This window comes from Xyrauchen texanus, chromosome 18, assembly GCF_025860055.1.
Source record: "Xyrauchen texanus isolate HMW12.3.18 chromosome 18, RBS_HiC_50CHRs, whole genome shotgun sequence".
Taxonomy (NCBI): Eukaryota; Metazoa; Chordata; class Actinopteri; order Cypriniformes; family Catostomidae; genus Xyrauchen; species Xyrauchen texanus.
In genome coordinates, this window is record NC_068293.1 from 40401204 (window position 1) to 40416770 (window position 15567).

General features: G+C 36.4%; 1 protein-coding gene across 8 annotated transcripts in view; it reads right to left on the reverse strand.

Moving 5' to 3' along the window:
* Positions 1 to 15567, reverse strand: part of tns1b (tensin 1b) — a 343137-nt gene that overhangs the window by 78377 nt on the left and 249193 nt on the right. For all 8 annotated transcript variants that reach the window (XM_052147959.1, XM_052147963.1, XM_052147962.1 and 5 more), the window contains 10 exons: positions 15471 to 15521; positions 15249 to 15371; positions 12009 to 12073; positions 10732 to 10815; positions 9027 to 9139; positions 7802 to 7862; positions 5913 to 5988; positions 2826 to 2955; positions 2655 to 2720; positions 2416 to 2532 (listed from right to left, as the gene is read on the reverse strand). In XM_052147959.1, the coding sequence (XP_052003919.1) occupies positions 2416 to 2532; positions 2655 to 2720; positions 2826 to 2955; positions 5913 to 5988; positions 7802 to 7862; positions 9027 to 9139; positions 10732 to 10815; positions 12009 to 12073; positions 15249 to 15371; positions 15471 to 15521 (886 nt within the window). The remainder of the gene's footprint in view (positions 1 to 2415; positions 2533 to 2654; positions 2721 to 2825; positions 2956 to 5912; positions 5989 to 7801; positions 7863 to 9026; positions 9140 to 10731; positions 10816 to 12008; positions 12074 to 15248; positions 15372 to 15470; positions 15522 to 15567) is intronic.

Genomic DNA, 15567 nt, shown 5'->3' on the forward strand with positions numbered 1-15567 from the left:
AAGATAAAGCATTATTATCAGCGCTCTCATTTTCTTGGCATGTCTAATTATGGTGCTCAGTTCTGATTGAGTCCTGATTGTGTGAGTTTACTTTCAGTTTACTAGCGTTTACTTTCTCTAGTACTTTGGGGAACTGTGTCTTTGTTTTTTCAAAGTACATTTTAAGAATAATTCTCTAGTTTTTGTCTGTCCACTGTGAATTTCAACAGGTTAAAAAATTCAGCTGCAGAAATCAGTCTGTGCCAGGCCAAAACCAAATTTTCTGTGCTGATTTTGGGAAAAAACACACTTATTGGTAACTAAAAGCGTTATCAATTTAGCAAAATATTTAATAAACAAACAAACAAACAAGAGTTAACAATGATAGAATGACAGATGTTGTAATTCTTTGAAAATCTGCAGAGTTTGATCAGTAGGGCCACAGGAAAAGGTAAACGCATTTTAATAAGAGCTGCATATTGATTCAAATTTGTTATCAAATTAATTATATGATATGGCGGATAAATGGTTTAATTATTTAAATGAATCACATATTGAAATATTTGCTTAGAGAGCCGCACAATTAACACTTATTAAAACATTTGGGGAAGGAAGGATGGTGTTAATTATGACTTAGTTTCAATGATTCACTGAAGAGATTTCCCTGTGAAAATACAATATAGAAGTCATGAGCTCCAATACAAAGGCCTGTTGTCTGGCTGCTTTTCATCTCTCTAGTGTCTGTGCACTTCCCCCTGTTGCTCAATGGATATATTTGACTGTGATAGCCATCTAAATTCATGTGCAAATGTACCCTTTCCATTCACCCCCTCTGACTTAAGACAAGCATATGATGTCAGCATGCAGTGTAGCATGTGGCATCTTCCCAATCACAAACAGTGGCATTACACACAAACAGGGGCAGTTAGAGGGGTTTTAGGGTTTCTAGCCTCTTGACCAGAGAGGTAGATTATTCACCCCTCGTAAAAGAGGCAGCAAAGAGATCAAGAGCTCTATTTCACATTGCCTTATTTAAAGCAGGCACTGGTCCAGAGGTTGGTATACTTTATAGCTCCTCATCTCAAATAGATTGATGGAGCACAACGTCAAATTTAAATCTGTGCAAAGCTGACTGCAGCTCCTAAAAATGAACCCTTGGAAACCCTTGATCTTCATCAACACCCGACTGCACCAGCTAGTTGTGAAGCCCAGTTTTTAATTATGAAATTTTGTGCAAAATGTTTTCAGTTGAAATATTTACAGCTTAAATATACAACCATATGAAATTGCATCCCCCAAAAATGCAAGCCCAGTTAATGTAAAGTATTTATTTTTTAATGAGTGCAATTCAAAAACATATCAAGCTGGGGTTGGTAACTTAATATTTTGGTCAGACAATCTTTACTTAAGTGGGCAGTTCTTGACCAAAATAAGGTGCAAAGTGGACCAGATTTAAAAGCTGATTTAGTTTGCATGTGATATTGTCACTAACATTAACTAAATACTAACATTTATTTCAAATCAAGTAAAAATGACAGGAGCGTGTGATTCAATTTGATGACAAGACTAAGAAACATAAAATATTCAGGCTTCTATAAACATTCATAATAATGAATCAGCCAAGACACTTTAAACACCTAACCTCTTTCCAGAAATATACTTCCAAACCTCAACAGAATTCCATCTTCCTTGCATTCCACATTCTGAATTTCCCTCACCTGATAGCTGACCTGCTAATTAAGATGTCTCAAAAAAGGACAACAAATCATATGTATCATATGAATTATACCACAAGTTAACATAAAAGGCTCGTAGCTCACCACAAGGGTGTGAAGACAACTCCAGTGACACGGTGGTGTTGTCCATGTCTGTACTTGTGAGAGAATGTGATCTCAACTTGACCTCTACGACACATAGGCTTTGTTGAAGAGCAGCACTACAAACTCATGTGATTAAATCAGTCTCTGTGTCGCACGCACAGATAACCACAGCAGTATACACAAAAAGCTCTGTCGCATAACTCGCTAATACACTGAGAATGCTGATGATTTGATGTCGAAATGATGGATGACCCAAGATCAGACTTGGCGTGAATTCCGATTGGATAAGCCAAAAAAGAGTTTTACAGGGATTTTACCACATTTAAAGTGGGTTCACATGTACATTACTCATAACAGAGTGCCTCAAACCAGCTAAACTGTAGTAAAATCACTGTAGCACTCTGCCTTGAGTGGCTTATTGCTTTCATAAAATGATGGCAACAGTGTTATGATAAAAACTACCCATTTTAAATAAATAGTTGCATATTAATAATCAAAATAAAATTTGTTCTGCAAATTAATATAGTTCAAATTATAGGCCATTTAGAGTTGCCAAGTAATGCAGCAACTTGGCACATTATTGGGTTCATGTTAATGCGATCACAGTTGTACATACCTTCCATGGAGTCTTCACAACGCTGGTTGAAGGTCTCGTATGAATCCCAGCGAATCAGAGGGTCCTGGGTGTTGTAGTCCACAGAAACGCTGGGTCCGTTTTCAAGGTGGTCCATTCCTACGACAGACACATCTATAGATAATCAGAGGCTTCTGGGCCCAGTTTATGGTCCTGTTTGAGCTACAACTATTTATGGTATTTCTGTGATGCGCTTAATAGGTGAAAATTAGAGTTCTTACCCTGGATTTTTTCTGGGCCAAATGAAAAGACAAATTCCACCTTCCCATATTCAGGAAATCTGTCATCTGTGTTAAAAAAATAAATAACATTTTAAAGCTTTGTTCCCAATCAAGCTGAGAATGTCACTTTTTTAAAGCTTAAAACTTACAACCAAAACAAATCCAGCATACCTTTAAAGGTTTCGTCGAGCTCATCTTTGCCGAAGACAATGCCCAGGTCATGAACAGCACAGGTGTGAAACTGGACTCGGAATATGACATCACGGGACGGGTTCCGGAACCGTTTGTGATAACACTTGAGCTGTGGAGTATAGAAGACACCACATATCACATTATAGCAACAAGAACGGCACAGAAAATATTACGCCAACATAGAAAGATTATTATCTAGTCTATGAGCATCACTTCCAATTGGATTGTGTCTCAGATTGTGACTTATTTATGTCTAGCACAAACTCATGTTTAATTTTATAGGGATTTACAGGTATTGAAGGTATAGCTCTGTATTTTTGGAAAACAATGTGCTGCAGTTTAATGAAGATCATGCTACATGTAGCAGCACTACCATTATAGCTTTGTGGCACCTTAAATACATGTTTTGGCTTCAATGCAAGCTCTATTGACATCATTTGGCAAATATTTGCCAACAGAAAATTGGCAAATTACATTTTTAAAAACGTCAAGTTACAGTAAGGCACATCCATTTGAAGTAAACAGGGCCAGTGTTCCAGAGAGATTAAAAGCAGAAATATGAAGCTGGTATTTTTGTTCATTTTTGTTATTCAGTTATTTATTAAAAAATATCAATCATCCACTAAAAACTAATTTAGTATTGGAACCAAAAAGTCGACATTTTTGAGAAGGGACAACTGTTCTGGGTGGATGAACTGCTGGTTGTGTGTTACAGATGTAATTTATTTGAGTAGAATTTGCTCCATGTAAACAGTCCCTTTCTGGTATCCTTAAGAGCCTTCTTTTTTTTTATGTAAGAATGTGTTCAGCCTGAAAGGACCCTTCAACATATCTTACAAAACTGTATAGGCTTTGCCACCATTACATGGTCAGGGTATTGAAGATAAAAAAAGGCTACAGCTTTACACAGACAAGGCCAGTAAGCGATTCTATCAGGAGTCTCATGCCAACTTGTATACTGTATAAAATTCTCTCATCATGCCATCCCAGATGTTACATTCTTGCTCCAAATATCAAATAAAGGAAACATAGAAGTAATCCATAAGACTGCAGTTTACAAAGCGTGTACCATTCTTTGCATTGTATGGACCTACAGAGCTGAGATACTTTATTATACAGGATACTACAACAACTGTTGAAATTATTTTCTGCTGTAATCAACATTTTACCAAAAATGCTGTGAAAAGAGCTTAACTTCTACTGAACCTGAAACATTCCTCTACAAGCATGGCAAATCCCCCAAATTTAGGACTTGAGCGAACACACATTCTGACCAGAAAGTTCTATTTGTGGGCTTGGAATAGATATTTTGAGAAGTTCTGGATCCTTGTCGCCTTGGCTTACCATGATGCAGTAGTGCCAGAGATGTCAGTACAGTGAAAGTTTGTAAGACTGCAGAGCCTCTCCAAAACCAGACCAGGACATAAAAATGTCCTCGCAAGCCACTAAGGAAACTGTATCCCACATTCGGTTGCCCAAAATTATTATAATTAAGCTACTTAACTTGGGGCAGATGGACATAAAATGTACAGCTTTTCAGTTCAGAGAGTGAAACCAAACAAACACGACAGGATTGAGGAAGATGGGGCTTGGCAAAACATCCTGGTTTGGGTTTCCCCAAACTGCAAGACAGAGGCTCAGGCACACAGATGGGGGTCTGATTCATCCATTTATCCAAAATGGATAAAAGATGGATAGATGTTGCGTCTGTGAATAGTAGATGTGATGCATTTACCAGTAAAGGCAATTTGTCAGTTTGAATTGGTTTCATGTGTCAAACTGGCTAATGTACTGTATGTTTGCTTGAAAATATGTAATTCTTCTGATTGAAAAAACTAAAAGATCCTTTTAAGGGAAGCACCCTTTTAAGCCATTTCAGAGCAAATACAGAACATAAAATTGTGTCAAACTTTAAAAAAATATCAGGCAATATTATTTTCAGCTTTATTGCCCAGCCCAGGTCTCTAGTTTGATTCAGTATCTGAATATCCCATCCCCCTCTTTTCATTCTCTGTAACATACATTTTATTCTCAAGTAAAGATTTCATTAGTCTTAGTGCTAACCACATACTGATCAATAATACACTTTACCTGAAATGCGATGCTATTCATGTTGCGGTTAGAGTTCTTGATAGATCCACTTGATTGATTTTGCTTGCTAAGGACTTCCTAAAATGAGCCCATCAGCTCTACAAGCATTAGTGCAGACGATAAAGCACTCAGCTCTTTTTGGCTTCCTCTACCAAAAGGCTTTTTGGGGTTAAATGCAAATAAATCTATGCTTGCAATCTCTGAGAGAAATGGCTTTTATCAGGAATGGCTCTGATGGATGCATTTTGACATCCTAATGTATTGCTTTGGGCATGTTGTTCTGAGAAATGCACATAAATGGAGTAAGGACTTGCACAAAGCACACTTTTCTACAGTTTCTATAGTCATAATTAAACAGAGAAAAAATAAAAAATAATTCAAAAGTGAACAAAAAAATAATACTATTTTATGCATGAAAAAAATGCTGTATATTTTAGAACCAATAAAATTGTGTGTATTGTGACATTATATTCAAAACAATTAAGCAATTGTTTTTTCCCCGACCAAATCCTCATTACTGTATCCAGCGCCTGGATTTAACTTTTGAGATTACATTTTTGTTGTTTTGTTTTTTCTCAGTGGGTTTTTCCCATTGCATTGAAATTACTGTAGTATGTATTTATTTTTTTTTATGTAAAAATTACCATAATATGATTGTAATACAATTACGATAAGTACAACAACTTCTACAATGTTGCTTAAATAACATTGAACTAATTAAAACAAAAGATTATGAAATAAAATAATAACACATTTTTAATAATCAATAAGAAGGGTGAGGGTAATTCATTGCCATAAAATACATTTATATTTTTGGATTTGGTATTCGCTTTGATGCAAAGTGACTTCCATTGCATTTAAAGTATATACTTGATCACTTATTGTGGTCCATATATACTGTATGTATATGCATGTATACAGTATATTGATTTTGGGGTTAAATATGACCCGCACATGTTCTTAACAGGTTCTTACCAGTATGTCTCCCTTAAGCAGCAGTCCAGGTTCAATGGTGATGCAGATACTGGTTTGACTGTCTCCCTGGACATTACTGTCAAAACCAGACAGAAACACAACTGTTAAACACAACCAAACAAGCATTTAACAAACAAAATGATGCCCAGTCAATGCATGGTTTCTTGCCTCTAAGCATGTATTTTTTTTCTCTGTATACTGTATGTGTGGCCTGAAGTTACATCAAATTCAGAATCTCTTAGGCTTTGAAGAATTCCCTTAATTGCAGGCTGGCAAGTTTTTAATTTACATGATTGAGAATAATCAACATTTAAACGTGCATCTTGAGACACCTGAATTCTGTTCAGCCTGATCTAATGAAATTTGCGTGACATAAAAAACATTTTTGCAATTCAATTTACGTGATTATAACACATTTGGCTGCAGTTTTCCGGTGAAACGTCAAGCTGGGGGTGCCAAAAGTGAGTAAAATTGTGTAATATTCAGACGAGGTTTTAAGGTGAGTTTTAGATAGAAGTTTTTAAAGCATACAGTACCTCCCTAACCTAAAACATTACAGTATAATAAAATATTGTTATTTGAGAATTTTGAATATAATATTAAATCATTTAAAATGGTCTAAAAATCCTTAAAACAAGATACATTTACCAGAGAAGCAGCATACAAGATATTTAGACTTGCTTTTAGAGAATAGATCTTGAATATAGGTCTTTACCGCACTCACAGAAGTATAACCAAGTGAAAAATACACTAATGTACAAATACACTTATATTTAAGATACATTCTCTTAAAGCAAGTCTATATATCTTATATGCTGCTTTTCAAGTAATGTATCTTGTTTTAAGGATTTTTAGACCATTTTAAATGGAAAACGAGACAAAAACTCTTGATAACAATAGGATGTTTTGCAGTGAAATTGTTTATTAATTAAACTATAAAAATCCAAGTAGTTTTTTTCCCTTTAATTCAGTGAATGTCATTTAGAGGTATTTTTAAAATTATATTTTGTCCTCTTTATTGTTAGTAAGCCTGTTTAATACAACCTTTTCGAGGCACAAGCTGAATAATCAGTTAAGAGCTAATGATTAATCGTTGCAATAATCGCCCTAATAGTCGAATAATCGTTCTAATAAGCGAATATAAAAATAATCGTTAGTTGCAGCCCTAATCAATAGTGTTTTGAAATATAAATGAGATGTTCAACATGTATATATGTTGGTGGGTCTGTAATAGAAGCATTAAAATGTATAGTTTTTCAAAAGATGAATTAGAGTAAAAGTGTGTCGGTATCATAAAATGGTCTGAGTAATAGAAAGAAAAATAAGTGTTTAAAAAGTCAACATTTGTTGATTGTAGCATCTCTAGTGTTCATTTCACATGGAAACTGCAGGGAATTATACCTGGAGACATGTAAAACAAGTTTTGCAAAAAGCATAGAGAGTCACATTTTCACTATGAGACCAGGATGGTCCTGTTATATGTGCTGCGTTGTGTCTTGTTTTTTTTTTTGTTTTGTTTTTTTTACAAGAACGCTTTTGGTCTGATGTTCTGGGTGCCAACAAAATATCAAAAAACATATTGGAACCAAAATTATTTGGTTAAAATTCTGTATTTTGGGGTGAACTATTCCTTTAATATTCCCATCACTACTAATAATAACAGAATTAGACTCTGAGAGCATGGAGGATGTTAGGAAGTTCAATGATGTATAGGAGAAGCACATGTTAGCCCCTCAAAATGAGTGTTTTTTTAAGCACTCCCAGATAAAGTGGGAGGGGCAATGGTGCAAATGGCTGCCTGTGATTGGACACTTTGGAGGTTGGGCTACATACCAGGGTAGTGTGAGTAATACAGTGTAAAAAAAACAAAACATGGGACTGATTCATACTAGATTCCAGATGTGTAGACGGGCTGCATGGCCTGGTAGATCTTCAGGAAAGGGCGGCAACCTGAGATATTGTGTGACAGAGGGGGAGAGCAAAAACAAGGCTTTACAAGAGTTCTACAAGTGGAAACAGAACTTTAAAGAAGGGCTGGTCTATATGCACACATGCTGTCTTTGTCTTGGAGCAGATCAAGTCTATATGGTTCTGCTTATACCTTATATTAAAATCCTTAAAGCATGTTAATAAAGCACAAGAAGTTGGCACACTGTTCCACATATACTTCCATGTTTTGTTTGAGTTTTTTTGGCAGAATGTTCATTATTATTTCAGTCAAGCAGCTGTAATAAATTAAATTCTGATGTGCACGCTTCAAATGATCTACATTAATTCATTCAGCAGATGTTTATCCAAAAAGTATGATTTGAAAGCCACACATAACCGGTAAAGTTTCAAACTCTTGTTTTAGTGCAATGGTTGACTTATCAGTCACGTTAAGTATGCGGTCATCCATTGTTGCCTGTGACTAAATAGTTTTACACCACAAATTTTATATGGTCACATGTGCTTCTGGCCTTGTTTACCCCTGGTATTAAAATGCGTTTTGAGCAATCAATCACAAGTAGACACATCACCATTTTCACCTGGTTGTAATGAGTCTCCTTTGGCCACTTGGGTTTGGATTTTGAGTGGAGGGTCTCTGATTTCATGATGACATACATCTATCAATACATCAGTGTATTACTCACACGGTTTCTCCCACCATATTGAAGTGGACAAATCTAAAAACGTTTTGGACCCCATTTACATCTGTCCTTAGCATTGTAACGCTTCAAACAGATCGCCCAAAACACATCTTAATATCAGGTATAAAAGGGGCATCTGACTACCTCCAAATGTTGTTTGAGTGATCAGATCACAATACGTTTTGGACCCCTTTACACCTGTATTTAGCTCTGGCCACTTGTGATCAGATTTTTCAGAGATGGATGTTAATAACAGGGGTGAACGGGGTCTCTGTCCCTCAGGGTGTTTTTGAGTGTACTCAGCTCAACACGTCATGTGTTATAGAGGAGTATGCTGTAAGTCTTCCAGACTGAGAAGCAGCAGGCGGTCTGCATGATTAAGATGGCCACTGAAACCTGCCTTCAACACATCCAGCAGCACCTGACAAATACTGTAAAAAACATACTATAAAATATAATAAAAATATACTGTATCTTAGCTCACCTCCTTTGGACTCAAAGTTGGGGATCCCATGCATAATGACGTGGTGAAGAAACAAGGGCTTGTTGTTGATTTTGATGTGGCCGGACAGCAGACCACTGAAGTACTGTACATACCTGAAGCAAAATAAAAGATTTGTTTTTTTCTAAAAGTGTAAGCACTGACATGAAGACCATTTAAGGTCATGAGATGGGTCTATCTCCACTTGAAGACTGTTTTGCAAAACCCTTAGCACAGAAGTTTAGGTTTTATAAACAGGACAAAGCATTTCCTCCATGAACTTTAAAGCCACATTTCTGAAACTGGAATAATTAAATTCCTTACAATTCCCATCCCTAACAGTGAAGTTCAAAAGTCTGAGACTTAGGTTCATAAATGAATGGGGGCTTGGGGCGAAAATGCCACTGCAAGTGACAAAATGGCGAAATTCAACATGTTACACAATACTCACCAGTTACATTAAACACTGACCATTTAATGTTGAAAAAATGCATTGAAAAATAATTTTTTACATACTTATTAAAATGAACTGATTCACATGGCAGAGAAAATATCTGTATATGTCAGATGAAGCTCTAAAGAGATGAACAGGTGTTTAATTGTTTCTCTTCACCCTGCAGTAGGTTCTCTTCACCCAGATTGGTTCTGGCAGCATTTAACACAAAACATGTTTGCTCTTTCTGCCTTTCTTGTCAAATGCACTGTTTTATGAGTTTGGGAGGGAGATTCACGTTATACAGGCGTCAAAACTAGATCACTGCAACATCCCGCGCTAGCAACGTTGACTGCTTTGCTTTCTTGATTATAAACAGGAGCGACAGATTTATAGCATCGCTTGCTTACATAAACACGTTGCAACGGCATTCGCGTGTCACACTCCCATTGGATTCCTATACGGTGACATCACTTGCATGTATTTGTGTTTATGAGGTCGGTAAATATTTTCACTGCGGTTCATCTCAAGTTTAATGATGTATCTGGATCATACAATTTGGGTAGAGCCGCAGGTGAGCCCGAAACTCCACACAGACATACTCTCTATCATCTTTAAGGAACTCAGTGCTAGTTCGGAACGACATATAACAATAACTTAAGCACTTAAGCGTGTTCATTGCCAAAGTTATGTTGCCCTACTCGGTTGATGAAGATATGGGATTTCCGAGTATGATTAAAACACTTGTGTTGCGTTATAACATCCCTTCTAGCATCCATTTTAACAGCAAGGATTTTCCTTCTATAGTGATGTACAGCTTCCGAATACTTAAGATTAAAAAAGGATCAGAGGGATCATTTCTCCACATCAGAGACTTGTGGATGGGCTTTTTTTTTTACTCCGGCCAGCAACCAGCCAGAACTCCCTAAAATCTGTGTAGCAACATGACTCAGCAACAGAATTTCGTAGAGACGTGGGGGTGGGTTCCTTTGAGTTGTGTCAGTGTAAAAAATATCCTGGGGCAAGGGTTGCTACAGCAACTAGGCAACATGCTATAGCAACATGTTTATACAATTCTGTTCATAGAAATAACACACTGCACCATTAAACTAACAAAAACACAAGCATCGTTTGTACATTTGGGTCACTGTTATCTTAAGGGTATGAAGACAATAAATATAAACAATGGCAGTAGCTGAACACTTAAGATCCAACTCATAAAACAAGAAGATAAGAGGTCAACAGTGTTCAGACAGGAAACAGAGCTGAACTGACCTTCTCTGGGAGGGTTGACCCACAGGAAGCACTTTATCTTCATAAAACCTCTTCATGGCAAACCTGTCCAGAGCCTGATCCGCACTGCATACCAAATAAAATATTATTTACTGGCAAAGAAATGTGTATTATTTCAGATGTTGGGATACATTTTTCCTAAACTTCATGCTTTCGCATCAGAATGCATTCTGTGTAATAATGCACCCAAAAAAGGAATTCTGTCATTAATGATTTTCTTTTTTCGGTGGAACATATATGCAGATGTTTAGTAGAATGTTGCTCTTTTCCATAGAATGAAAATAATTGTGACCGGGTTTTGTCCAGCTCCAAAAATGACAAAAAGCAGCATAACAGTAGTTAATTTGTTGTGGCCATTCACACCGAACATGTTTATGCATCCGCTTATTCTCTTATTCAGTTGTTTTTTTCCTTCTATGTAGAACTTGCACTAGAAGAACTTCTTTGACCATTGTGCCGAATCTCACTGTTTTTATACAGCGTCTCTTGCAGGAGTGCAGTGTTTTTTAGAACATATTCGGCCTGAATGGCCCTTTACAATTTTCGGAAACCATACAACAGCCTAGTATGAGGAACAGACTCAAAACTTATTTGTTATTTACTGAAAATCTTCCCCTCTGCTGCAGCTCTCAAATATTATTCTTAAATTTGGTGAGCAGTGATTGGTTCTCCAATCTAGTAACCAATGATGTTTGGTGTCATTGGCCTCAAACCAGGTGTGACACGTTTTGATGAGGCCACTTTGAATACATGCGCAAACGTGAATAAGATTTAAGAGCTGCAGCGCAGGAGATTCCCAGTGAATGGTCACATTTTCTTAAGAAAATTCTGTTAAAACAACAAATGTTTTGTTCCACAGAAAAGAGAATATCATACAGGTGAGTCTTGAGATATAGTAAAACGAATACTGATTTTGTTATTTTTTTTTTGTGAAATATCCTTTTAAATCTAATCATGTACAGTACATAGTGTTCACCCTATAATACACAGGGAGCTTCCAGGTGGAAAAAAATAAAATAAAAATAGCCTCAATACAGTTTTGGCATCAGGGATGAATCTGATCAGCACTTAATTTGAGTCTGAAGGCAAATCCTCCTTTGTAATGTGATGTGATTTTGCAGTTGTTTTTCCTGGCACACCCCTGCTCATGTGCTACCTATGGTTTGTCCAATCTTGTGATGTGGGATTAGGGTTTCTCCCTAACGAGTGCTCATCCTTAATTCAATAAATACACAAAGTCGGCTGGCTAATGGTCTTACCTCGCTGATATGTTGCTGTAGTGCATGTACGCCGCTACAACCACCCCTGTTCGCCCTCGGTTTCCCTACAAGGATAGAGGCAGAGACAGCAGATTATCGGATAATGCCATTAAGAGGCACATAGCCATGAAGTAGTATGCGGTACACTTTCATATTCTTATTATATATAAAATCTACTTTTTCTTAGTTTATATTGAAATTAACATTAACCAAGATTAATGGTTAATCTTGGTTAATGATTATTGTTCATTGTTAGTTCAAGTTAACTGTTAATGTTGTTAACTAATGTTAACAAATGGCACCTTGTTAGAAAGTGTTACCATACAAGATTATTAGTTAGTTTTCTTGAAACACATAAATCAAAATAAATGTATTTTAAAAAGTAATTTTCTTTTGGTTTGAGCACATCCATTTTTGCCATGTCCCCTGGTGCCATGCACTTCTAATGTGGAAAACGGGAAAAATAGACATATTTCAAACTCTACTTGGGAATATTTTTAATTGGTAATCAATTTACTGATTTTTCCTTAATGATCATGAATCATCCTCCAGGAACAGTTACCACAACATTATTAAACAAGTATCTAAGTATTAGCAATGGATATTATGAATACTGAGATGTTTTGTGGTATTCTTCATTTTGTCTTATACTAAAACACACCATCCTGCTTGATAACACTACAGAAATCTATATGATAATATATCAAACATTCTAATAAAAAGAAAATAGAGCAAAGGCACAAAAGGTACTGCAAAACAGAACTGACCCAAACCGTTTGATGCAACAGGTCAGCAAGGAACTTAAAACAACATAGTTCACATTTGTGGTTTGATTTCTTTTGAACAGCTACACAGTTGTGTTCTTTTTGAATGAATGCACATTTCCATCATTGAACCATCAAGCTCATGATTCACTGTTACAAAGAACAACACAGGTTGCCTTAACAATTCAGCCTTTTTGTTTTCCTCTTAAAAGGGCAGTGTATATGTTCTAAAGAAAATCACACCCTCTATGGGCATCTCACTTGGCAAAGATACACTTCTAACAGACACTAAAGCTCTATTAAAAAAATTTAGTCAGCTGCCTAGTGCCTACGTAGTAAGCATTATTTTAGGCACACTCAAAATGTAAGGGCTGTTCCAATGGTAAGATACCTCCTTTCTACCAATTCTAAGGCCAGTAACATAATTAAGTCAAGTATGCGTACGCAGATGCACATGATTGGCCAACACATTGCCAACATGTGGTCCGGTCGAACATTCACAATGTGGATTCTTGCGTACTCTAGGGGGCGATAGAGATACCATCATAATTAAACTGCATGTGCTAATATTCAGGTAAATTGCTATAAATATATATTGACTATAAACTTACTTGCTCAGCAATATTCTCTTCAAACTGTTGCTCTGACATGACGGTAGTTGAATTAAAAGAGAAAACTCACCATATACGCAGACAGTTCACACTGATGTCAGCTATAGTGTTCAATGAGGCAACATTGTGAATGCAACGTACTTGTGTTGTGTTATGATTGCGGTCTGACACATTTTAGAACGCAACAGTGCACCAAATCAAGCTTGTGTGGCTAGAAGTGTCTGTGTTCACATACTGAAGTATGTTTTAGTCTTAAGGCAGCATCATATGTGTCATAGCAAGGCAGCTCACTAGGTTTTGGAACAGAGTATATGGGATTGCACCATTGTCCCAGGGGCTTGTTGATATGGAATATGATACTAAGAACTGTAAACTGTGGGTTTAGAAGGTAACCCACAAAGTCCACAAGAGGATATTTGTCTGACATTTATGTGCGGATAGAATTCCTTTCATTAGCAAAGCTAATTGGCTGTTCATCATTCTTATGTTTATAAGTGGTAACCAGCAATGGGATTTCACCAGGTCAGAGGGTGGTGAAAGGGTCGATTCAAATCATATTTTTACTTTTCTGAACCTCAAGACTGGGTCAGACAGAGGTTTTCAAAACAAGGGAAAGTACTAATTGTACAAGTGAAATAAGGAATGTTTTCTTAAGTATAAACCACTACAAGACCCAGAAACTGCATCATAAATCAGACTGTCTTGTGCCAACATGTATGGACTCATGCTGTCTCTGTTTATTAAGAACAGCCTGAGAACGCCATCTACTGACCGAGAAGTATGCATATTATTTACAGTAATAATTTATTTGAAAGATTGTTTAAACAATAGTTCTCAAATCAGACTATAGCTCTTTTCTAAATCACAGTAATCTGTTTTGTTGTTTTTTGACTCTACAGGCTGCTGCTTTTTAATAGAGCATATTTATCATCAAGTAACCTATATTGAACGATCTACAAAGGCGGCAACATTGCACATCCTTACGATACCTTAATATGCTAAAAAAGAATATGCTATCTAGACAGCTCACTAGGTTTTGGAACATAGCCTACATGTGCCATGCTAAACAAATTATCTTAATCAGTAACACTTTACAAAAAGGCTCCATTTGTTAACATTAGTTAATGCATTAGGTATCATGAACAAACAATGAACAATGTGTTTTTTAACAGCATTTATTAATATTTGTTAATGCTAGTTAATAAAAATACATTGTTAGTTCATGTAAGTTCATAGTGCATTAACTAATGTTAACAAATACAACTTTTGATTTAAAAAAATGTATTAGTATGTGTTAAAATTAACATAAACTAAGATTAAGAAATGTTTTAAAGTATTGTTTATTGTTGGTTCTAATGTTGTTATCTAATGGTAACAAATGGAACCTTATTGTAAAGTGTTACCATTTAATCCAGCCTAAATTGTTTGCTGGTGTTGGCTAGCCACCAAGCTGGTTTTCACAGGTCAGGATGGTCTGCCGGGATTTTTGTTTTTAGATACTGTTTAGACACAACACCACGATCAAGCATTTTTTAACAGTTGAGGCTCTTTTTATCTTGACATGCGCCTAATGGAGCTCCAGTGACGCAAAGACATCCAACTAGCACGTTTATAAAATGTTTTTAAAAAACTATTAAAAAACAGCAAAGACAAACAACTAAACTAGCAGACCACCAGCTTGGCCAGGCTCATGGACCTTACAAAACCAGCTCAGACCAGCATACCACTCTTTTCTGGTTTAAGCTGTTTGTTTTCAGCAGGGTGCTGGTGTTTGTTGTTATTGTTACCTAAGAAAACATGGTTCCATTCAATTTCCTTCACATCACACAAACAAACAAAGTAAACAAGGTCAACCGAAACACTACCTTATTGTGCAGGACTACCACATTGTGACTGTCAGCACTCATCCATGTGTCCATGGCTTTGCAGATACTGCAGATCTTATCCAAGGCTGGAGCATGATGGTCTGGCCAGCCAAAATCCAGAACCTCATGTACACACAAAAACAAAGAGCATGAGTAAGACCAGTGGAACAAACCTCTCTCTATAATAGATCTTGTATAAGTCAAAGATTAAATGCTACTTACTTTGGGATTCAGCTTGGAGATATCATATCGCTTTTCGCTGAGGTTAAAGAGCTGCAAAACAATGTTATTTCATTTTTATTTACTTAATTTGTTTTGT